This window comes from Petaurus breviceps, unplaced genomic scaffold (genome assembly GCF_028583685.1).
Source record: "Petaurus breviceps papuanus isolate PSGF00001 unplaced genomic scaffold, PetGlider_PUasm1.0 174, whole genome shotgun sequence".
Classification (NCBI taxonomy): Eukaryota; Metazoa; Chordata; class Mammalia; order Diprotodontia; family Petauridae; genus Petaurus; species Petaurus breviceps.
Window position 1 is genome coordinate 16,776,548 of NW_027185761.1, and position 23,825 is coordinate 16,800,372.

The following is a 23,825-nucleotide window of genomic DNA, read 5'->3' on the forward strand; positions in this document are numbered from 1 at the left end:
AAGTGTCCTTACCCATTTATAGGCTAAACAGGCCCTGATTTCCCACTGATCTCCTAAAGAAAGAAATCCAATGTTTAAGACAGTATCAGTAATGATCATAATTAAAAAATAATTTTATATAGCACTTGACTTTGCAATACATTGTCTCATTTGTATTTCATAACTCTGTGAGACAGGTACTACAGGTATTATCCCCATTTTACAAATAAGGAAATGAAGGCTCAGGAAACTAGCTTCTCTGCATTCACACAGATGGTGTTAGAGACAAAATTAATGCCCACATCTTCACAATTCCATGTCCAGCACTCTATCCTCTATACCACACTGCCTTCTCTTTTGACCCCTCATGACCTTGGCAGTCAAAGCAAGATTATCCCCAAAGATTAGGAGACTGAAGGCTCAAGGCTACACTGCTAAGTTAAGTGGCAGGCAGAACTAGGGAGTTTCTGTTCTAGAACTATTTCTACTATACTCTGATGCCTCAAAGGAGAACTAAGACATCAGCATTTCCAAATAAACATTTTAATCATCTTATGCAAAATGAAAACTACAAAAGTGAAAATACAATGTACAAATACTAATGGTAAAAAGGAAAGAGTTGGGATGGGAAAAGGTGGATGTGGCAAAGATGATAGAACCTTTGGTCCTCTAGTCACATATTTGCTACTTAACTCTCCTCAGTTGAGGTAAGTCAGGTGGAGTCAGAATCATATGCTTTACTTTGCCAGGTTTCTGTTCTTCTGTTCTTTACAAACATTTACCTCTACTCAGAGGACTATAAGGCAGACAGTTCTAGAAGTGAATACACACTAGTCTTTCCTACTCACTTGTCATTGCTATTAAGCAGAGGATGGCAGAAACAACCAAAGATGATAAATGAAATACTAGAAATGGAAGAAACCATTCTTAGTACCTCATCTGGCCAAAGGCGGCTAAGGGCAGGGCCAGGGTATCTATCTCATTGCCATCAGAATATTAAACAGGAAATTTTCTCTGACCAAAACCAATAGGAAAGGACCCTCTTTTAGATCACAAGGTCTTGAGCTCAAGCTCCAGAGAAGCTAGGAGGAAGAAAAATAAAAATACAGGCATCCAAAGCAGCAAAGGAAGAGAACATACAAAATGACCATTCTAGCCCACAACTAGTGACCTTCAGAACCACAACCAAGGGGACCCTAGTGGCCAAGTTAAAGTGTTCAAACTCTGAACCAACAGGACTCCACCATTTTCCCGTGTCCATTGGTGGTTTAACAAAGCTCTCGGGTAAGGCACAAAGCAAACAGGGTGCTCAAAGTTGACTTGACCTTCCAGAAGCAAAGTGCATTATTAGCTACAGTGTCCTGAGGTCTTAGAATTGCTGGATAATCAGTTTCCGTTTCAGGTCATGGCTGAATTTATTCATTTTGAAGAGTTCACTGTCATAAAAAACAGCAAGGTTGTGGATGTTGATCTGACGAGCCTAAAATAAATGAGTTTAGGGGAATTAAAAGTATGCTATATAACAGCCCATACTCCCCAAATGTGGCCCTAAGACCCAGAACAGCAAATCCCTGCTCTCAGTCCCTACCTTGTCCACTAGATCCTTCTCAGGTACCTCAATGGTGTCTTGCTGGGCCCCATAGCGGTTGCGCTGGTAGATCACCTGTTCTGCCACTAGCTGCTTCAGGAAGAAGAGTAAGAGCTCATTGTTATCCCTCCTGAATGATAAGTAACGAGCAAAGGTCTTGCACATACTGCGCATGACGCTGAACTTCTGGGTGTCAATAAAGCTCTCCAGCATCACCCGGATAGCCATGTTGACATCATCTTCCAGCACATAGTCCCAAAGGTGAATGCGGGCATGGGCTTCTGCCATCCTGATCATTGACTCAATGTGCCAAACCGTGATGGGGATACTGCCTGTAGCCATGGATTCTTTCCGTAGATCACTGTACATCTTGGCAACTTTATCTTGGTCCATCTGGTTGAGTTTTGGGTGGACCTTCTCCTTGGCATAGATGATATACTTCTTCAGTATCTCCTGAGGTAAGGGCTCCACACCATATGTGTTAGGTAGGGCTGGTTCCAGTGTCCTGCCACTGGCTACCTCCTCTTCCTTATTGCTGGGGTGGTGTTTAACATGGCTGCCAACCACAAAGCGGGCCAGCATTTCATCCTGGTAAGGGGAAGGAAAAGGTCAGGACACTTTGCTTTTCAAAACCAAATCCATATCCTGTCATAAGTCATCCAATCATCTGACCCGTAGGAAGCCAGATAGGAGAAATGACATGAAGTGGCCATGAGAAGACAACCAGCTCACCAAAAGAATGATATCTCCAATCCGGCGGTCCCTTTCCTTCTGCTCAGTGCTACTACTCTATTGGGGCACATTCCCAAGCCCCATACCCTACAGTCTCTGGACCCCCAAAGGGTCCATGGTTAAATTCCTGAGAACTTGGATAGCTAAAAAAATGACATCCTTTATTCTCACTAACCTCTAACTTAAATATTAAGGAACCCTTAGTCTGGAGACTCTTGATGGAAGAGCACTGGCTGTGGAGTTAGAAAACTTGGGTTTGAAAGCTAGCTCTGACATTTACTAGCCACGTGACTAGGCAAGTCAGTTAACCTTCTAAGCCTCAGTACATCTGTAGAACAGGAAGACTATTACCTGTAACCTCTCACCTCATAGGATTATGAGGAAGGCACTATATTTATAAACTGTAAAGTACTAATAAATGTGAGTTTTCATTATTAATAAGCCTATTGCTCAAATCTCTTGGAGCGGAACAGTACCTGAACAGGATCCACAGTATCCCTCACAACACACAGGACATCAAATCGGGAGATGATGGGCTCTGTGAGGTCCACATTTTCTGAGAAGGTCAAGGAGGGATCATACCGCCCTCCTGTAACATAAGGGTGATTCAATTAATTCTTATTTCCCCAAGTCTCTGTGCCTCTATTCAGCTTTCAGAATGCTTTCTCCTGCACAAGGACAAAATGGTCCACATAGCAAATAGATGTTGCAAAGACAGGGAGACATTCTATTTCTGTAGGGGTTGAATGCTCTAGGAAAATGTTCAGAGGGTCCAGTTGCTTCTCAGGGAAGGAAAGCTAATAACAAAAAGATGTGTAGCAACACTTGAACTGCCTGATGGAAACCTGCTCTGCAAGGCAGTATGGACCTGACTTCTCCCACATTTACAAAGAAAGAGTGGAGATGCAGATGAAATATAAATGCTCAATTGAGACCCTAGGATTGCCTTCCTAGTGCCACCTTCATCCTTTTTTTCTAAACAGATCTCAAAAGTGATGTATAAATGTAAAAAATACTTATATTAATTTGGGTATCACAGAAAATCCACAAATCAGTTTTGGTAGTATCACCATCTTATTGACTCAAACTAAGCCACTTACTCTAAACATCTCTCGAATTACTTAACTCTTCTTTTACTATTGTCAAAACTGTTTTACAGTTAGTATAGGTCTCTGAAAGAGCTAATATTTGATACATTTAAATGCTGTGATGTTTTATCAGCTTCTGGTTTTAGTGTGTTTCTCTTAAATTTTGGTATCTTGTTACTCATTTTAATGTATTATTTTGGTTAATTTTGTTGTCTCTTGGGTTTCCTAAATAAAATATACTACCCACAAATGGATATTTGATATATTCTAAGCTATTAAAAAATCTGACTGCAATAGCTAGTACTTCTAAAACTCTAATGATCAGTAATGTTGACAGCAGGCAGCCTTGCTTTGCCCTTCTTAGTCAGAAAGCATCTCCTCCTGCTCCTAAGTTTCAAACAAATACTTTTTCTCATATTAAGGAAAAGTTGTGAAAAGATAGCTATAAAATAAAAGGAAAATGCTACAGAACATAGTGGGTGCCTGAGAACTGAGTTTGAACCCAGGAAAATGCAGGTTCAAGTGTCTAATGAAACACTGTGACTTGCAAATTACTTCTTGAGCTTGTTTCCTCTTCTGTAAAATGAGGATAATAGCACCTACCTCTAAGGACTGTTAAGAGGCTCAATCCTGATAATGGATGCCAAGTGCTTCACAAATCTTACACCACTATGTAAATGAGAGCTATTATTATTTTTAGTGTTTCTATCATAAATGAACATATTTTATGGAAGGTTTGTTGCACCTCTTGTTATCAGTTACTTTCCCAAACCAAAGGTGGGGAGCAGAAGCTCTAATCGTAGAGACCAGAAGCTAACAAGCCATTGGACTCCTAGAACACAAGGGCAGAATCCCTTTGACACAGTCTTGTACTAGGAGCCAAGCCCTTTCCTCAGTTCCTATATTCAAAGAGGAAGAATCATTCCCACCCACCCAACCCTAATACCTATGGGGTTGGCAGCAGCGATGACAGTGCAGCGGGCCTGTAGAGAGGTGACAATGCCAGCTTTGGATATGGAGATACTCTGCTGTTCCATGGCCTCGTGGATGCTGGTCCTGTCCTGGTCATTCATCTGCAGCACAGGCAAGTGTCCTTAGTCCACATCCCCACTCCCTCAATATTCATCTATATGCCTAGATACCAGACTCAGGTTCAGCCAAGATCTTTTCCCATAAATCAGTTTTCAATTTTCAACACCTTAAAAAGCCCAAGCACCCACCTTGTCAAATTCATCAATCAAGCACACTCCTCGGTCAGCCAGAACCAAAGCTCCAGCTTCTAAGGTCCATTCTCGACTGACAGGGTGCCGCTGGACATATGCAGTGAGCCCCACAGCTGAGGCCCCCTGGCCAGTGGTGAAGATGGCTCGGCTAGACACTTTTTCCACATACTTAAGGAACTGAGACTTGGCTGTGCCAGGATCTCCACATAGCAGCACATTGATATCACCTCGAACCTTGTGCTTGCCACCTAAAAGGAGAAAGGGATAAATGTTTGGGGGACAGGTAGCACTGTCCTGGAGTAAGGAAGGCAAGAACTAGGTAGGGACTCATCAGGCAGCTGAATTATCCACTGACTCCTTACTCTGTCACTCATGAGTCAGGAGGGCAATAGGGACAAAGAACCAGCATCATACCATGATAACTAGTTGATGGACAAAAACAAAGTGGGGGGCATCAAGGTATTATGAGAGTGGGGGGGTCATTCAGACCATTTTGGTTAGGGTATGAAGAGCATGGGGAGCTACCAAAAGCTACCAGTTATTCCTGGTCAACACAAGCAACCTCTGAACATGTGTCCTTACCCTCAAACTGCAGACTACAAAATACATACACTTCTGCCAAACTGGTCTCATATAAAACTGCTCCTAAATAGGATGTGTACTAAAATAATGATGAGGAAGAAAGTCAGCATTGAAAAAGTCACAAGTCAGCCCCGTCATACATTGCCACTAACCTGGGTTTTTGGGTTCTCCTCCAAATAGAGCCAGAGCGAGTCCTCTCTTAATGTCTTCATGTCCATAGATAGAGGGAGCAATGCTAGCAAAGACCTGAAAGAATCAATCAGGGTGTGAGGCAACAAGTGCTGACAGCATCTGGAACCCCCTAACCCCAGTAAAAGCCAGCCTCAGAAAGGTAGGTGATTTCTAATAAGCAATTCTGAGGAGTGTTCTCTAGTTAATCAGTCAATAAACATGTATGAACTGGGGACACAAAGGCAAGACAAGACGGTGCCTTCCCTGCCCTTGAAGAGCTCATAGTCTCCTGGTGGAGACACCATGCAAACAGCAATGGACAAGATAGACAGGGCAAACGGGAGATGATTAACAGAGAAACTTCACTGACATTAAGGGAGGGATCAGGAAAGGCTTTGGGCAGTGGGTGGGATTTGAGGTGGGACCTGAAGGAAGCCAGGAGGCAACGATTAGGTGGAAGAACATTGCAAGCATTCCAAGTAGAGAATTCTCTAACCCCATGATGCCTGTGTGTTTTCTTCCACACCACTGTTCTTCTCTATGCCACTATATTAAAATGCAAAAACTCCTAGAACTAGGTAACCACATTAACTCCCTAATAGGGCTTTCTTCTTCAGTAGAAAAGACTAGGGCAGAATGACAGCACTGGATGCTACAAGAGAGGGACGTACCACCCTCCTCCCCCAGGTGTTGGGGTTCTTTAATCTCCTTTGTAATCTACTTTCTGCACACATGCTCTGCCCCCGACTCACACCCCTGCACAATGCTGTACCTGATCCTCTGCCTCTCACACAAGTATCCCAAAGCATGATGGAACCTAGAACCGTAGGCACATTGTTTTTCAAACAATGGCAATAATGTTATAAGCTTCCGACAGTTTATAGAGTCATTCATCTCTTGAGGTAAAGATAATATCATGCAGAAGGACTACTGTGGGGAAACAAGGCCTAGAACTCGAAGAGGTCCCTGCCTTCCAAGTCAGCATATCACTCACTAAGGCACTGCATGCCTTCAAAGGCCCATTCTTCTGGTTTGGTGATGCATCAGCTCCACACAGTGGAAATAAAATTGACTGCAGTTATGTGCCTCAAAATTAGGGATCTCGTTAACTATTCTGTCCTACCTTATGGGTTTCTTGGACACACCCACAGTTCTCTAATATATTCACTGGTCACTTGGGGGAAGAACAAATCCAGAATTAAAGACTGACAGGAGAGGTCAAGGTGATTCAGAGAAGATTTTTAACTGCTAAGCATATACACAAGATTTCTCCATCTAACTGACCTTCTCTCCAATCTGCTGATCCTTAGAGAGGCTAATGATAGTCTTCACATCCTCATCAGTCAGCTCCCCTACTGCTACTTTGTCATCCTTCTTGGCCACGTGATTGGCCAAGATAACCGTAGCAAAGACAGGAAAGCCATTAGCAGTGTTAAGGGAGCCATCATAGTTGTTGTGGTAGATGCCAGTCAACTCCTGGATGGGAAAAAAAGGAGGGTCAATGGCCGTAACTGGAAAAGCAAGGCTAAAAATTAGATCCCACCCCACAGCTGGCCTCCACCAATTTATTATTTTTCCTTAAGCCCTCTAATCCTGAAGTACCAAGATTAGAAAATTATTTAATATAGGGGAAATAATTCCTAACCCCATTATCCAAGTTATTTATCTAACCAGGGTACAAATATGTTGTCCTGCCCTAAATTATTCAATGAATGAATGGGAGAGCAAGGTTCCACTCTAGTGTTATCACAGCAGGCTTCTTCATTGGATTTGTTCAAGTTATATATGCATTTCATCCATTACAAACACTGCCACACCCATCTTTTCCCCCAATCTGTACCCACTCTTCTGCATTTCCTAGTGTGTAGTCCTAAGGTGAAGGTGGCTCAGTTCCCTCTTTCTCCTTCTCACTCACAATTTCATCTCCTGGTTTGCAGCTGTCCACTAGATCAGCAAGAAGGATGGCATCTTTGGACCGAGGAAGTCTGCCTGCTGCCACTTTGCCTGGACTCTCTTGGATTCGGATGCGCTGGTAGTTTTGATAGATTGTCTAGACAGACAAAGGACACTCCAATGAGAGAATCCTAAAACGTTGCTCTCTAGTTATGCCACTGCCCTGCTCAAAAAATTATGGCTGCTCCCCAGTGCCTATACAAGATCAAGACCCAACTCCTTAAGAAAATCAAGGTTTATGCTCTAGCTTCAATCTACCCATTCAGTTTCTGTCATCTACATATACCTTATGTTCCAGCTGTACTGGAACACTTGCAATTCTCCTAAAAAAATCTTCATTTTCCGACTATCCCATCTTTGCTCACTGTTCCTTCTGCCTAAAATGCCTCCACCTTCATCACTGCCTATCAACATCCTACCCATTCTTCAAGTTTCAGTTCAAAGCAGCACTTTTCATAGTCTCCACAATCACTCAGGATTTATGATCTCTGCTTTCCCCCAAATCCCTAAAACCACTGACCCCCTTATAGCACTCAGTATCCTTCTCTGTATTACACTTATGTGTTTAGCCATCTCACTTGAGGGGAAGGACCCTCAATTTTATTCCTTTGTATTCCTTCAGTGCACAGCCTTGAATACTGCAGGTGCTTAATATTTAATGTAATTGACAGTGCAAACTTAATAATTCCCTCCTCCTCTGGGACAGTAATGCATGTATTTGTTATGTTGCACTTTTAATCTGTCAAAGCTCTTTCATATACATTATCTCACTTTATTCTGATAACATCCCTATGGAATTGGCCAGGAAACATAGATACAGATACTTATACCGACAAATATGAAGAAACCAATATAGACAGGATAAATGACTTGCTGAAGGTCTCACAACTTGTTAGGAGGGGAGCTAAGGCAAGAGCCCACATGTCACTCCATGCCACACCCCCGTATAGGGGTGTACAGAAAGTATATACTTTCTATCTTCCTGGATATGCCCTTCTCTAGAAGACTTCTCCAATGGAAAGGACATGAGGATCACTGCTGACCACCTGACTTATTATTTCCTTCTCTTGGTCAGATCCTTCCCCCTCCTTCAGGGAGTGGTGTTGTGTGAAATGACAGATGAAGATGAAGGCAAAGAAAGATGTGACTTATCCAAGGTCATGAGGCGCTGCTGAAGATGAAGCTGGACAAATGTCTCTCACTCATATCCATCCTGATACACCAGGAAGCACAGGAAGGAATCACTTATGCTATGGATACATGCTGAGACTCCTCTTTTATGAGAGGAAGAGCAATGAGACTCAGAGAATACCCCGCCATGTGCCCTGAACAGTCAAAACAAATGACTGTCTCATACTGCCTGCTGAGTTTTCCTCCAAGCAGACAATAGTCGTAACAGAATAATTATAACAATAGCTAATATTTATATAGCATTTACTAGGACCAGGCACTGTGCTAAGGAAGATAGGTGCTGTTATTATCCCCATTTTACAGATGAGCAAACTGAGGCAAACAGGTAAAGTGACTTGCTCAGGGTTACACATCTAGCAAGTGTCTGAGGGTGGATTTGAATTCAGGCCTTCCTGACTCCAGGCCTAACACTCTCTCCACTGAACCATCTAACAAGACTGAGATTTGCCACCTGTGCTCACCTCTTCCATGTTGACTTCAAAGGGACCAGCTGACTGGCATTCAGGACAGGAGCCGGGCTTCACTTCCTGGTTTTGGGACTGACAGAATGGCCCCAGGACAAAGTTGCATTTGTTACAGTTGTACTTGACCATGCTAAGTTGAGGCAGGACTCCTGTGCAGCTGGTCACCACTCCACTGGTTCTGATTAACTGGTTCAGGTGCAGCTGTCTGTGGGGATAGGGAAAAGGGAAGATGAACCATTCCGAGGCTACAGGCAAACTGGTTTTGGCCAGGGGGTCACTCCCCGGGGCAGGGAATAATGGAGTACTCTTATTCAGGGCACAAAGAAATCCTGTTCCAGAAAATAAAAGCCTCAGCTGCCCTATTGGGCAGAAATACCCCGATCTATCTTTATTTATCCCTGCACTAGACAGAACTCTTCAGGATTTGCTTCCATAGCAGGTGCTCCCATTGGCTGACCCCTACTTCCCCTAGGTTTTCTGGGTAGCAGACCATTGCCCAAAAGGTTAATGAGACTTCCATTTCTTATTCTACTATCCCATCCAGTTCTATAAAGAGTGAAGCAAACCCCACAGAGGCCCAGCTTTCAGAAAGTCTAGCAGAAGAAACTGATAAGTAATCCCTGTTGCCCATTCGCCTCATGAGGACCCCGCCTCTGCTCCTCTTTCTCACCTGAGTGAGCGAAGTTCCTCTACTAGGGGAAGGTGGGAGATACGGACATGGATGTGACTGGCAATTCGGTCGTACTTGGGATACATGGCCAACACCACCTCTCGGGCAGCTTCATCAAAGATCCCTAGGAGCTCTGCCGGTGCCTCAGGTAAGAAGTAGGCCAGGACATGTTCCCGGGCTGCCAGATCTTCATAGTTTACTACCAGACTCTCCCTGTTCTCTGGTGAAGTAGAAAGATAAATGAATGCATGAATGACTAGATGAACCAATGAACGAATGAGTAAGTAGTAAGTGTTTACTAACACCAAGCACTCTGTTAAGTTCTAGGATACCAAGAGAAAATGTCAGACAGATCTCATAGAGCTCACACAATAATTAGGAAATACGAAACACGTCAGAGAACTCAGTCACAGGGCAGATGGATTGGCCAACAGGTCTGAAAGGGACAGCTGCACCTTTGCAAAAATGGCAGCTCTTCCCTAGGGTTCTGAGGTTTCCTTCCACCTGCGTTGGGGAGAACAAGGTGCTAACCTAAATGCAGCCATGTTGGAATCAGGACAGAATGCATGGAGAAAGAGCACTGTGCAAGAATTATCAAAAATCATATAGTCTGGGTCTAGCCCTGCTCACTTCAGCTCGGTGATTTTCAACAACACATTAGAATTCCCTGTGTCCTAATTTCTTTATCTGTTAAAGGAGTTGTCATAAGGCTAAAAATAGCATCTTGTTGGGAGAAAAGAAATAGCAAACTAGATGTGCAAAGTATGTTGAAAGGGAGAAAACACTAACAAGAAATGGGACTGGGTCTGAGAGCAGGGAAAAGGGAAGGGAGCCCTGGCCACATACCTTTACACATGTCGCTAATTCGCTCCTTGAAGACATTGTGACCATGTCCATCTACGTGAGTACGTAAAAAGTTCTTGAATCGATGGTGGATCTCCAGTCGAGGGCCTGCCATGCTTACCCACTCCCGAACAGTGTGGCCTTTCAAGTCCTCTAGATTCTCAATACTTTCTATCATGTCCTCCTCCTCCTCTCCCTCCTCTGTACCTCGCTCCACCAGGCGCCGCTTCCGAGCTGGCCGTTCCTCATCTTCTTCATCACTATCTGAAGACCATAAGGAACATGCCTGTCAGCCTCCTCTGTCTCTCCCCTCTTCTAATTCATACCCTCTGCCTACCAGATCATTACCTCTCAGCCACCAATCCAGTTTGCTCCCTTTGGCCATACCCACCTTTCCCATTATTGAGTGAATAGATCACCTATAGCCGAGAGAGACAAATGGAAGCACCAAAAAGTTTGAATACCATGGAAATCATGGTAGCCCTAAGGAGATGGACTTGTTGGATGGCAGGTGATTTTAATTTATTTGTTTATTTATTTATTTATTGCCTTTTGGGGGGAAGGTAGGGCAATTGGGGTTAAGTGACTTGCCCAAGGTCACAGCTAGTTTTTGTGTTAAGTGTCTGAGGCCAGATTTGAACTCAGATCCTCCTGACTCTAGGGACAGCGCTCCATTCACTGCACCACCTAGCCGCCCCTGGCAGGTCACTTTAACAGAGCATAAATATCATCTTCCTTCCCCACTTTCTTCTTCCCCCCAAGGTTTTATTCCCAAACCCTGGGAAGAGAAGAGATAATAGCATCAAGCAATTTTTGCTGCTTACCCCAAAAAGAACCCAAAGAAGAAATCCAGAATGCTTACCATAGAGCAGCCCCCGACGCATGCGCCCCAAGCCTCGGTCAGACTCCCGGTCTCGCTGCCGCATCACCCGCTCAGCAGCTTCCCTCTGGCTGGCCGTCAGTTCCTCCACATCTTCATCATCCAGGGCTAACCCTTCTGCCTCATAGGTGTCTAGCTCCGGAATGGCTCGGTAATCCCTAGGGGGACCCAAGAGCAAGGACAGTTAATGCAGAGGAAAGACAACCCAAGTTCTTATGTCACAGGGCTCATGTGGCTAGCCCCAGGGCTACAGAGGGCAACTATCTCATTCATAAGGCCTCAAGACCCCAGAGATCAAAATGTACTTTATTAATGGATACAGAACTAATGACTTAAAGTTAGGGATGTTTACAGAACATCAATCTTTATGGTCAGTGTCATGGTGGGCAGTGACACTCTCCACACATCATCTTTTGATGCTGCTGTCAGAAAAAGAATATTGGACAAAAAACCACTGCTAAGATCCAGTACAGAATCTCTGATGTCCCTAGAGCAATGTGTCTGCCCAATTATAACCTAACACTCAAAACACAGGACATTCCAAAAGTGTTGGTGCAGTTTGTACTTAATAACTATAATATGTTATCTCAGCAAAGTGAAAATGCCTCTTTATATGTTATGCTTTCAATTTTACTAATCTCTTCTTTGACTTTCAAAATTTCCATTTTGGTGTTTAATTGAGCCTTAAAAATGTGTTGGTTATCTAATCTTTATTAGCTGCATGCCTAATTCATTGATCTGTTTTTTCTCTTCTGCTGATAAAAGTGTTTATAGGGAGACACATTTTCTCCTAAGGATGTATGACTCAGGCTACATCCGAAAACTTCTAGTATGTCGTTTCACTGCTATCACCTCCATATATTATGAAAGGGAGGGGGAAGAAACTTTCTAAAAACAGTGACAAATGGAATTAACTCCTGGTATCCTACCTAGTTCTAGTCTAGAATAATTCTCAAATGCCCTGACCCTCCCATCGCCAATTCTGCTTTTTTCCCTAAACATCTCACCTCTCCATTCCATCCCCAATAAGCTCTTCTCCATCCTCTTCCTCTTCATCAGGAAGTCCTTCAGTGCCCAGAAGACCCTCTGATTCATCTTCAAAAGGTGGCAGGTCTCTGCCAGGGCTAGAAGTCAAAGCATCAGTGCCCCCACGACGGGAACCTCGCCCAGGGCTGGATGTCAAACCGTCACTGACACGTCTGTACCTTCGGGCTGGACTGGAGGAGGCTATATTTAAAGACTCTGAAGAATCCTGAAAAAGGACCAGACTATCAACAGTCCTGCATTTGTGTAGAGGCAATGACAGGGAGAATTTCACAGGAGGACCTGTTTTGGCCAAAGAGCTGGCATCCAGAATAGGATCTATGGAGTGAGAACTGAAGTGTAAGGAAACAATGTTTTTAAAAGAAGAAAAAACTTCTGTCACAGCCGAGAAGGCAGAAATGAATTGGGGCACTTTCAGTCCTGGTGCTGATTCAAGTTGTAGGGAAGGATGCTTAAGCACCTCAAAGACTCAGAGGGAAGGCTCTCTAAGGCCATGAGGAGAATGCTTCTTGAGTCTGCTCAGCCCCAGGAGCCCCCTCCTCACTTTTACAAGCGTTCCTATAGGTGCACTGCCACCCCCCTTCCTTCTTCACCTGTTTAAAGCCCAACTCAAATGCTCCCTCCTCCAGGAAGCTCTTCCCACATACATCTGAAGTATTTTGTTTGCCCATGTACCTCGAGTACAAGGCACACTCCCTGAGAACAGAGCCTTTTCCCTCTGCCTCAGTTTAGGGCTGGGAGAGGGCTGGCAATGTCACCAGCGCTTAGCCCAGGTTAACTGAAGGTTCCCTGGATTCTGTCACCGACCTCCTTCACCCAGGCCGGTGCCTCGTCCCTCCAGCACACCTGGGTGTAGTTGGCCTGTCTTTTCCCCCACTAGGTTTAGGTTCCAATGACAGCAAAGACTGCATCTCCTCCAAAGGTCCTTTTGTGGGTCACGGACCCCAGCACCCGGAGTTCAGGGAGCAGACCTTCCCCTGGAATCCTGGCTCCGCAGACTGCAAGACTCTGGGCAAGTTACCCACCTTTCCGTGCCCAGGGTGCCTCACCGGAGAGGTTCAACCCGCCTGGCTCACTGTCTCCGCCCCATCCCCATGCTAACCCCTCTGGTCCATCTCCTCACCTCCACCCGATAATGGCCTCCCATCTGCAGCCCACCCTCCCACTAGTGGGCTCATCCCCACAGTTCTCTCTGCAGGTGGGGGCCTCGTCCCCACTCAAACTACAGGGCCCTAAACAGCAAGTGCCTAATAAATGCCCGTGGAACTTATGCACAACCTTCACTCCCCTCCTTCCCCTCCCTCCCCCCGTGGGAGGCACCAGGGCCCCTCGCCTGTTCACTGCACATGCGTGTCATTCACAGTTTTCTCTCCCGCCACCCCCTCCCCCTTCTCTCTATCCCTACTTCATCGCAGCCCCCGCTGGGTCCCTCAAAGACCCCCGTATCCGCTTCACGGGTCTCCCTCTGTCACGTTCCTGCCATTTCCCGGCCCCCAGTTTGGTCGTGCTCCCCGCTCACCGCCATAGTTGCTTCAGTTCAGCTCCCTGGTCCGCAACTCCTTCCGACCCCAGCAAAAAGTTTTCGCGCGAAAAAGGCCACGTGACACAGGGGAGCCCGCGAAACGTCATGAATAATTAATATGCTCCCCGTGCTCGTCATCACTATGCATGAAGAAGGCGGTCAGGAGGCGGGCCCAGAGGCACTCCAGCCAATCCAGAGCCGAGCTAAGCATGAAGCTCCGCCCCCTCTCGCGGAGCCGCTTGGCCCCGGAACATGGATTCCTCTCGGCTCCGCCCCCCGCCCCCAGCCGCTCTCTGGGCTAAGCTTTTCCCGGTCCCGGCCTCCTTCTGCCCGCTCGAGTCTACCGCGGTGGGCTGCACCCCGCGCTCTGCCCTCCGGTTATCGGGCCTAGAGCGGCAGCCAGCCCCCTCCCCCAGCCTCAGTTTGCCCTTTGAGAACGTGGGTGCAATAAGTTACACCTTGTGGGCCCTCAGGGGGCGGGGCCTTGGGAAGGCCTGCAAATGGCCCTCGGTTTTATTTTGGTGGTTTTTTTTTTTTAAATAAAATTAGGTGGATAGGTTGTTATTCATGGGAAGAGAAGTTGGGACCCTCCGCGTGTCCCTCGGACCCGGGCAGCGAGCTTGCATCAGGCCCGAGCCGCGGAATCTGGGGAAGACGGGGGCTTCAGTTGCCGCGCAGGGACGCGTGGCCTGGTGGGAGGCTTGGGGCGTTGTCGGGAGCCTTGGCCCCAGGAGGCGTAGAGTCCTCAGGGAGCGGCTGCGGGAGCCCCCCTCGTTCCCGATTCTGCACCCCTGTGTCTGCTCGGAACCTTTCTTCAGGCCCCCTGTGCTCGTGATTCCTTGTGACCCCTGGCCTAGTTCTCTGTCCTCTAGGGCCCTCCCACCCTTTTATGCAAAAGTAGTCGTTTTCTGAGAGTGGCAAGAAACTTGGAGGGTATACCTAGGAAATAAGTGATGAGGCAAGACCTTCCAGGTTCTGTCCATGGGAGACCCCCGAAATGTGTGTCACTGACATGAGAGTTAGCCCTGCCTTGGAGTTTGGGCCTATGCTGACCCTAAAGGGCCATCTCCAGTCATCCTGAGCTAAATATGGCTGGACCCAGATGGCTCCGGAGATTAAAGTGAGGCTTGTGACTGTGCAGCCCTGCCTCACTTAAATCCAATTCACTTACATGTCATGGTGCCACCTTCCTGATGTCACTGGTCTACAAGAATGAAGAACAACAACCACTGGGGCCAAGCTGGGAATGAGAACAAATCCAAGACCATGAAAAAAACAGCAAATATGCACCTTTTCACTGCCACAGCTGAATCCCCTCTTACCGTAGACCAGCCAGGGGGTGATTTAAAGTGGAAGATGGAAGAAAGATAGTGGAAGCAGGCACTGTGGCGTGCTTACAGCCTGGGCAGACATATGCGATACCAAGACACTGCATTGCATCCCAAGCCATCACCAGTCATCCTAATTTTTGTCCTCCACTGGACTTTAATGACCCTGGAAGAGAGAATGGGGCTGATGGCTTTCTTAAATTATTTCCCATTCAAATCAAGACATTGCCTGTTATGCCATCTGTCCTCTTTGAAAATGAAGGCTAAACCACAACAACAAACCTCCACCCCTCAGTACTTTCCCTTCCACAAGCTTTATACTCTCCTCTCTTCCCTATTTGGACCCCTTGTTGAGCCAACTCCATTCTATCATTTATCCTTGAATCTGCTTGTCTTATCCATAGCCAGACCCTAAGCCTACATTACTCATGGGCTTTGAATATGATGCTGACTGGATTGGCTACAATTATTACCTAATTTCAACAGGGTCCTCATTACCACAAGGCAAACATTTTTAAAAAATAAGTTTTTGTCTATGTCTTGTTTTTATATCATCATAGTTATTATTCCCAGTATTCTTCCTGTCAAGATATTAGGAGACACATTATTTTCCAGAGCTAAGGCCCAGCAAGCAGGCTGTGACCCTCAGCTTGGCATAACAACAATCCTTTGCATTCACCCTCTTGATGATCACCACAGCAAAATCCCAAAATTGTTTCTGGTAATCAAGCCCTACTATGAATCAAACTTGTCACATTGTTAATATTACCCTTCATTGTTAGGGCTACAGCATACATAGATACAAGCATTGAGCTCCCCCCACAGTGCCTCTGGTCCCCCCACTAAGGGCGGAGCTCTGGCACCTTGCTTGCAAATCATTTTCCTCACTTTGAAATTAAACTTCTGTTTGATTTCTGATTATCCTCTCTCTAGCCTACTCTGTTCAACTTTGGCCAAGCACAGCTTAGAGGCCAGCTCTGGTACTTCTGACAGGCTCCAGATACTCTTCCTAGAGAACCATCCCATATAACATAGTATTTTAAAGAGAAAAGAAATCAGTACAACTGATACACTGAAAAAGAAAACACATGCTCTGTGTAAGCTGTGTAGCCCTCCAACCTCCCCAAAGAGGTGGATTGGGGGTATCTTCTTATATCTCTTCATTCTAGTCATGCTAGATGTTTATCATTTTGTTATGTTCATTTCCACAATCCCTCCAACATTGACTGTTGCCATTTTTGATCATCTATGCCAACTTGCAGGGTGTGAGACAACATTGCAGGGTGGTTTGTATTTGCATTTCTCTTATTATTAATGATGTTGAGTATATGGTTATAAATACTTTGTATTTCTCCTTTTGAAAATTGTTCATATCCTTTGACCGCCTACCTACTGGGGATGTATGTATCCTTGCTTTTGGATAGATTCTATTTATGTTATTACAAACATTCTACTTCTCCTTAGTAGATTCAACATCCCATTCTCCACACCAGCTGTTCCAAACCTCCTCTTTCTTCAAGCATCTCGATGCACCCCTTCCCAACACCTTTTTAGTTGAGGACCTAGGATCAATTTGACTGAAAAGGAAACTGAAAGCCTTTTCCAAGTGCTCCTCCTTCCCAGGGCCTCCTCTCACATCCATCACTGAGAATTCTTCCCCCACTTCCTTCACTCATCTCAGATGAAGTAGTCCTTCTCTTTACCAAGGCAAACCTCTCTATATGTGTCCTTGATCCCATCCGCTATCCATCTCTCTGGCCTACTGCCTTCACTGTCATTTCCATTCTCTCTCTTATCTTCCAGATATCCCTGTTTACTAGAAGGAAAATAACAATCATGTAGTAAGGAGATAGGATGTGCTAAGAACTTTGCAAATATTTGATCTTTAAACATTTGATCCTCACAAGAATCCTGGGAGGTAGGTGCTATTATTATGCTCATTTTACAGTTAAGGAAATTGAGGCAGGTAACAGTTAACTGATTTGCCCATGGTCACACAGTTTATAAATATCTGAGGCTGAGTTTGAACTCAGGTCTTCCTGATTCCAGGTTCAGTACTCTATTCACTGTACCCCCTAGTTGTCTAGTTTCTTCCCAACTACCTACAAACATGCCTATGTCTTAAAAGTCCCTCACTCAATCCCACCATACCCAAGAGCTATCATCCTATACCAATCCTCCCCTTGATGACTAATCTCCTTGAGAAAATAATCTACATTCAGAATATCTGCCTCTATTTCACTCTTTTCTAAACCCTCTATAATCAGGCTTCCAATCCCATCATTAAATGGAAACTTCCCACTCCAGAGTTATTAATGATTTCTTAATTATGAAATCAAATGGTCTTTTCTCAATCATCATCCTTGAACTCTCCGCATTTGACACCATTGATCACTTTCTCCTCCTGGATACTATTAAAAATGGATTTTTTGAGAGCTAAGAGTAGTCTGTTAGGAATTGACCTAAATAACTCCATTTTGTTCTGTATTTGTGATTTTGCTGTGTACGACCCCTGCATAAACTACCAGCTGCAACACTGGTTTCCTTCAGCGTCTTCTTTCCTCCCCTAATTGGTACAAAAGACTTAATTGCTACAAAAGGAGAACTTCAGCAGCGCAGGGAATGTTTCCCTTCTTTATCCTGTCTGACATAATGTATAGTTCCTTTTGACTTAGTACAACTAGCCATACTAACAAGGACACATTCCTTTCTCTATGTTCTGTAGCTAGTGATATACATTTTCCTTAATGAGCACACTTTTTTTTCTTTGTGTAACCAGTTGTTGTATAATAAGCAGCCGTCTTTTCTTCTTTGTCTTATGTAAGTACTACTAGCTGAATTGTGAATGACACACATTTCCATCAATTGCAGATGGAATGTGTCACACTCTGAATGAATGAGCTGCAGTAAAAATTGGTCTCTTTCTCTTGCCAGGTTATTGGCAATGGTTAGTCAATGGATTCATGCAACAACACAGTCTCCTCTGGGCTTTCTTGACATTAGTATCTCCTGGTTCTTCTCTTAATAACTGCTGTATCTTAGTCTCCATTGCTGGCTCTTCAAACATGTCGTGCCCACTAACTATGGGTGTCCCCCAAGGTTCTATCTTGAGATTCTTTTTTTCTTTTTACCCTATGCTATCCCTATGGCAACCTCATCAGCTCCCATGAGTCCAATCATCATCTTTATGTAAGTGATTCCCAGATCTATATATTCGACTCTATTCTTCCCCCCACGATACTGTCACTCATTTCCAACTGGATACTCAAACTGGATTCCCATAGGCATCTTTAAAAAAAAAAAAGCCTATTTCATTTCTTCAAGGAATCCTAAAAGATCTTCTGGTCAAGCTGTATTTTCCTTCAAGGATTTGTTTGTAGGTGTTTGGGGTTATTCTTCCCTACTGAATTTTCAACTTGGGTATCCCTGGCATCATAATAACTCTTCATCTTTTATTGTTTACTCATTCTTCCAGACTTACTTCCTAGATTGGGATTTGGTGTCAGGGCCAGGCTCTGCACACTCTGGAAGACTGTTGTGACCTGCCTTATCTCTGTTTCTGCCCCTAAGATCATAAAAACATTGCTGTAGCCCCATTTGTCACCCAGGGTCTGGCCCTGAGATCTTCTCCTATGTAGAACAATAGAACCATGTCTTTTGTAAAGCAGAGCTGCATCCTAGAGCTGCATCTCATGGGGTAGGATGTGAGGGAGGGTGCTGAGCTAAGGTCTCCTTTCCAGGGTCACAGTGACAAAGCTGTGGTCACCAAACCCAGGGACTGAGACCAAGATGCCCATCCCTTCATTCTGCTCCTCAGGTCTGGTTCTACAATCCTGGCTCACCCCTGTTCCACAGTTCCTCTTGTATTCATTTGTCCATGGTTTGAGTTTGTGATCTTATGCTGGAAAGATGACCTACCATGATTTCACCTTAGATTTCTGAGAATAGTTTCTTCTGGTGCTTATCTGACATCTTTGTTTATGTTGCTGTTGGGGAGCTGGGCTGCATCGCTTCCTCCTAGTCTGCCATCTTGGCTGGTCCTCCCTGTTAGCATCTTAAACCTAACCTATCCAAAACAGAACTCTTTATATGTCTCTTCCAAGTGTTCCTCATTTCCAAACTTTCCTATTTCTGTTAAGGGCACCATCATCCTTCAAGTCAACCAGGTTTACCATCTTGGTGTCATCTTTCACTTCTCACTCTTCCTATCCATCCATCCAAGGTGTTGCCAAACCTCGTCATTTCTACCTTCACAATATCTCTCCTAAAAATCTTCTTTTCTCCACTCTCATAGCAACAATCCTAGTTCAAGTATTCATAATCTATCTTCTGCCTCCCATGATAGGCTTTTAACAAATATTCCTGCCTCAATTCTCTCTCCATTACAATCCATCCTCCACTCAGCTTCCAATGAGATTAAAAAAAAAAAATTATATTCAGGGTGGTTAGGTGGCTCAGTGAATAGAGCACTGGCCCTGGAGTCAGGAGGACCTGAGTTCAAATCGGCCTCAGACACTTAAAACTTATTAATTGTGTGACCTTGGTCAAGTCACTTAACCCCAATTGCTCTGCCTTCCCCCCCTCAAAAAAAAAAGCAAAATAAAACAAAACAAATTTATATTCAACCACATCTTCTCCTCTCACCCTGCATAATGAGCTCTGATAGCTCCCTATTCCTGTGATCTGTCTTTGTGATGTGACATTTTAAAAGTTTGAGAGAGTTTTTGGGTAGTTAAAAATTTTATAAATTATTAATTTTAATATTAACAAATAAATTATTATTTAATTATATATAATTTATTATTAATTAATTAATCAATGCTAGCATTTTATTAATAAAATGGTCAGTGACACTCTCAAAATGCCAAAAACCAATCATGGTGATGATGGGCTCAGGCCTTGGAAGAGTGGGTGTTCCTGAGGGTGGCAATCAAGTCTAATTAATGAGAGAGAATGAAAATTACAATGAGAGGCAGACCTATTCTAATGAGGAGTTGGGGGATATAACTTTCATTATGTAGTTGATGTCTGTATTTCCCAGCCTTGGACAATCTAATTAAAGAATTCATCCCCACCCATACTTTTGTAGAGAGCAATGGGCTTCCCTACCTTAGATTAAATTCCTTGTATGGTTGGGTTGGGTCTGAACAATGTCTTTCAGAGGCTGAACAAGCTATAGGCTTCTGAAAAAATCTTGGTCCTAATTCAATAATTAATGAGAGAGAAATAATCATTCCTCTCAGTGGGGAGCAAGAGGAGGTCCCCTGTCTGTACAACCAATAGTATAGCAGGGGAAGAGCAGGTGGGATTCCAGATCAGCACAACTGCATGGTCTTTCCTATACTCTCCTATTGCCAAGGAGGACATTGGACTAAAATTATATCTATCTACCACATATCAAATATCTGTAGCCTAGCAGTACAATAAGGGATCCAGAATAAAAAGCACTTTACCCATCACCATCAAGGGGAGGGTAACACTAGGCTTCCCGCTGTTAGTTTAACTCCCTCCAACCAAACTGATTACACAAAAGACCATGACAAATAGCTGGTAAACCTCTTTATCAAAGTAAAAAATAAAGAGAGGGGAAGTTATACAGATTAGAAGAGATCAAAGAACATACAAGAGCTCTTCAGACAGTAGCAAGATAAAACATCTGCTCAACTAAGGAGAGATAGAACAATCTTACCCAGGGGAATCTGCTCTTAACAACCTCTAAGGTTTCAGGTGCTGAGACTAAAGGGAGATGTGGGGGCTGGCTTCCCAGGGAAATGTATCCACCATTCAAAAGTCAGTCCTAGACTCTAAAGACCACCTCTCACAACCTTTTCTCTTAAGTCTGCTGCCCCATGCAAATATTCAGTGTCTTTGATTTAGAGCTCTTTCAGCCCATTTAGAATGCAAACTTTTTAAGGACAGGATTATTTATGTCACCTCATTTAGATTGTAAACTCTTTGAGGAGAGTGATGAGGTATGGGCTCTGAGAGCCTGCTTCAGTTCTCCTTGAATCTTTGAGGTACAGGCTCTGGAAACCCCGCCTTGAATTCTGATTAAATCATATGAGGCATTTGCAATGAGGCAATAAGCCTTACATTGTGGCTGGGCCCAGACCTCTGTAACTAGCCTCGGGGCCGCCCTCCATTGTCCATCTACTTCCCACCCTTTAGCCAATCAAAGTATCAATCCACCCTTGAACTGGCCTAGTCCACCATTGTCTGTAGTCTCCAGGTAGCCTCCTGCACCCTCCCACCCTTAATCACTCATTTACCTCATTAACTCCTCCTGAAGACCCTCCCCAAACTCCTCTCGACCACCCCTAGATTCCTCCCACAACTTTCTGTATATAAGATCCCATCTTCCCTCCATGTGTGTGAGAGCGCCATGACTTAATGACTTAACACAGACTTAACTCTGTGTCCAATACAAACAAACATTTAATAAACTTTTCTTTGGCTGAGGAGACTTGAGTCTAATTCATTCAGCAGGACCAGGAGTATTGGTATTTTGGGGTCTCCAGAGCAACCCTAACCCTCTTTATGGGTAACCTCTTCAGAAAGGACTATTTCTTCTTCTTTTGTTTTGGCCTTTCTTAGCACGTGTTGTTGTTGTTCAGTCACATCCAACTCTTCCTGATCCTGTATGGAGTTTTCTTGGCAAAAATACTGGAACTGTTTGCCATTTCCTTCTCCAGTGGATTAAACCAAACATCCAGGATCACACAGCTAGTGAGTGTCTGAGGTCACATTTGAACTCGGGTCTTCCTGACTCCAGACTCAGTACTCTATTCAGTGAGCTATCATCATAGACACTTAATAAATGCTCATTGACTGACTGACTGATAATAATGAAATATTCAAACAGATCTGGAGTTTCGTCATTATGGAGACTCCCTCCTACAAAGTAGCTAGAAACATCTAGTTCCTAATTAATCAGCCTAAGCAACTCTTGTTTACCTTGTCCCATAAACATTGCAGTATGGCACCACCCAACATACTAGGGCTCTCCTTGATTCCTCCTGACATGGGATATATTTCAATGGAACCCATAGGCTGTCCATTGATTACCCCTCACTCTGGACAACTTTTTAGCTCATACATTTCTTTGAAGGTATCTCTTCCTGGATTTCACATGGTTTGCAATGTGTTACAGCCTTTTCAGGCTCACCATTCACTTTCCCATTGCCCTCTGAGTGATATTCATTATCAATTACCATATATGTGTGAGTATGTGTTTATAAGACAGACAGACCCACATATATGTGTGTATATATAGGTCTATCTATCTATTAATATCATATCAACATTAATGTTGAGGTGTGCTACCCACTTCCTGACAGAGAGATAACAGACTGTGTACCTGTTCTCAAGATGCAAAATGAAGCATACATTTTTGGACATTGCCAATGCGAGAATTGAGGGCAGCTAGGTGTTGTACTGGATAGAGTGTTGGGCCCAGAGGCAGGAAGACCTGACTTCAAATCATGCATCAGATACTTACTAGCTGTGTGACCCTGAGCAAGTCACTTAACCCTATTTGCCTCAGTTTCTCCATCTGTAAAATGAGCTGGAGAAGAAAATGGCAAACCACTCCAGTATCTCTGCCAAGAAAACCTCAAATGGGGTCACAAAGAGTCAGACACAAGGGAAAAATGACTGAACAACAATCAGATAAGGGTGTGTCCAGAATTCCACTTAAGTGTTTTTTCCTCCTTCTGCACAAAATACTGTTCCCCTGGAAACTGAGAATATCAGCTGATCCCTTCCAGGAAAACTCTGTATGGAAAAGGACCTGACCTAGAGATACTTAAGGGCAAAAAGCTTTCTGATCTAAAGACAGTGCTAAGTCTCTGCAAGGGTCAGGGTTTGGATTAGGGGATTGGCCTTCAGCCACAGGCACCCCCATGTATGACCCTAATTAAGCAACTTTTCCCTCTCAGATTCCTACTCATTAAGAGAGAGAGAGAGAGAGAGAGAGAGAGAGAAAAGGGGGGGGGGTCATATGAAGGGGTGGGTCTCTAAGGTTCATTCTGATTTAAACATTCTATGGTGTAATGTTCTGTTCAGTTCAACAAGAAGGTACTAGTTGACTAGTGTGCTAGGCACTGGGCTAGGTTTTAGGTTCTTATATAAAGGTAAGATGAAACAGTACCTATCCTCATGTAGCTTTCAGTCTTAGAAGGGAGAAGTGGAGTGGGTCAACATGTCCCCAGATAAATATGAGAAATAAATACTGAATAAATACAAAGTACTTTTATAAGATGGTATGGGAAGAGAATTCCAAACTTCTTGGCTTGATATTTAGGGTTGTGTATAATCAGGTGCCAACCAAGCTTTCAGTTCACTTAAATTCCGCAAGCATTCATTAAATGTTGACTATGTGCAATGCACTGTGAATATAATGGCAAAAATAAAACCAGTCCCTTAACTCAAGGAGCTTACATTCCACTGTGGGGGAGGGGGAGAAGAGGAGGAATAGGACATTTGTATAGATACAAGATAATACAAGATATGAGTATAATATTATTGTTATTATATATTATCTTATTTGTATGATGTACATTATTTTA

The 23,825-nt window shown here is 44.1% G+C and overlaps 1 protein-coding gene across 1 annotated transcript; it reads right to left on the reverse strand.

Annotated features, from left to right (window-relative positions):
* Positions 1-506: 506 nt before the first annotated feature.
* Positions 507-14,045, reverse strand: MCM2 (minichromosome maintenance complex component 2). The gene is made up of 14 exons (XM_069083828.1): positions 13,928-14,045; positions 12,372-12,616; positions 11,347-11,522; positions 10,488-10,748; positions 9,642-9,861; positions 8,969-9,176; positions 7,279-7,413; positions 6,648-6,839; positions 5,345-5,438; positions 4,608-4,858; positions 4,334-4,460; positions 2,776-2,888; positions 1,568-2,155; positions 507-1,459 (listed from the first exon to the last, which is right to left on the reverse strand). The coding sequence occupies exons 1-14, from the start codon at positions 13,931-13,933 to the stop codon at positions 1,349-1,351; spliced, it is 2,727 nt and encodes a 908-aa protein (XP_068939929.1). The 5' UTR covers positions 13,934-14,045; the 3' UTR covers positions 507-1,348.
* Between the last annotated feature and the right edge of the window lie 9,780 nt (positions 14,046-23,825).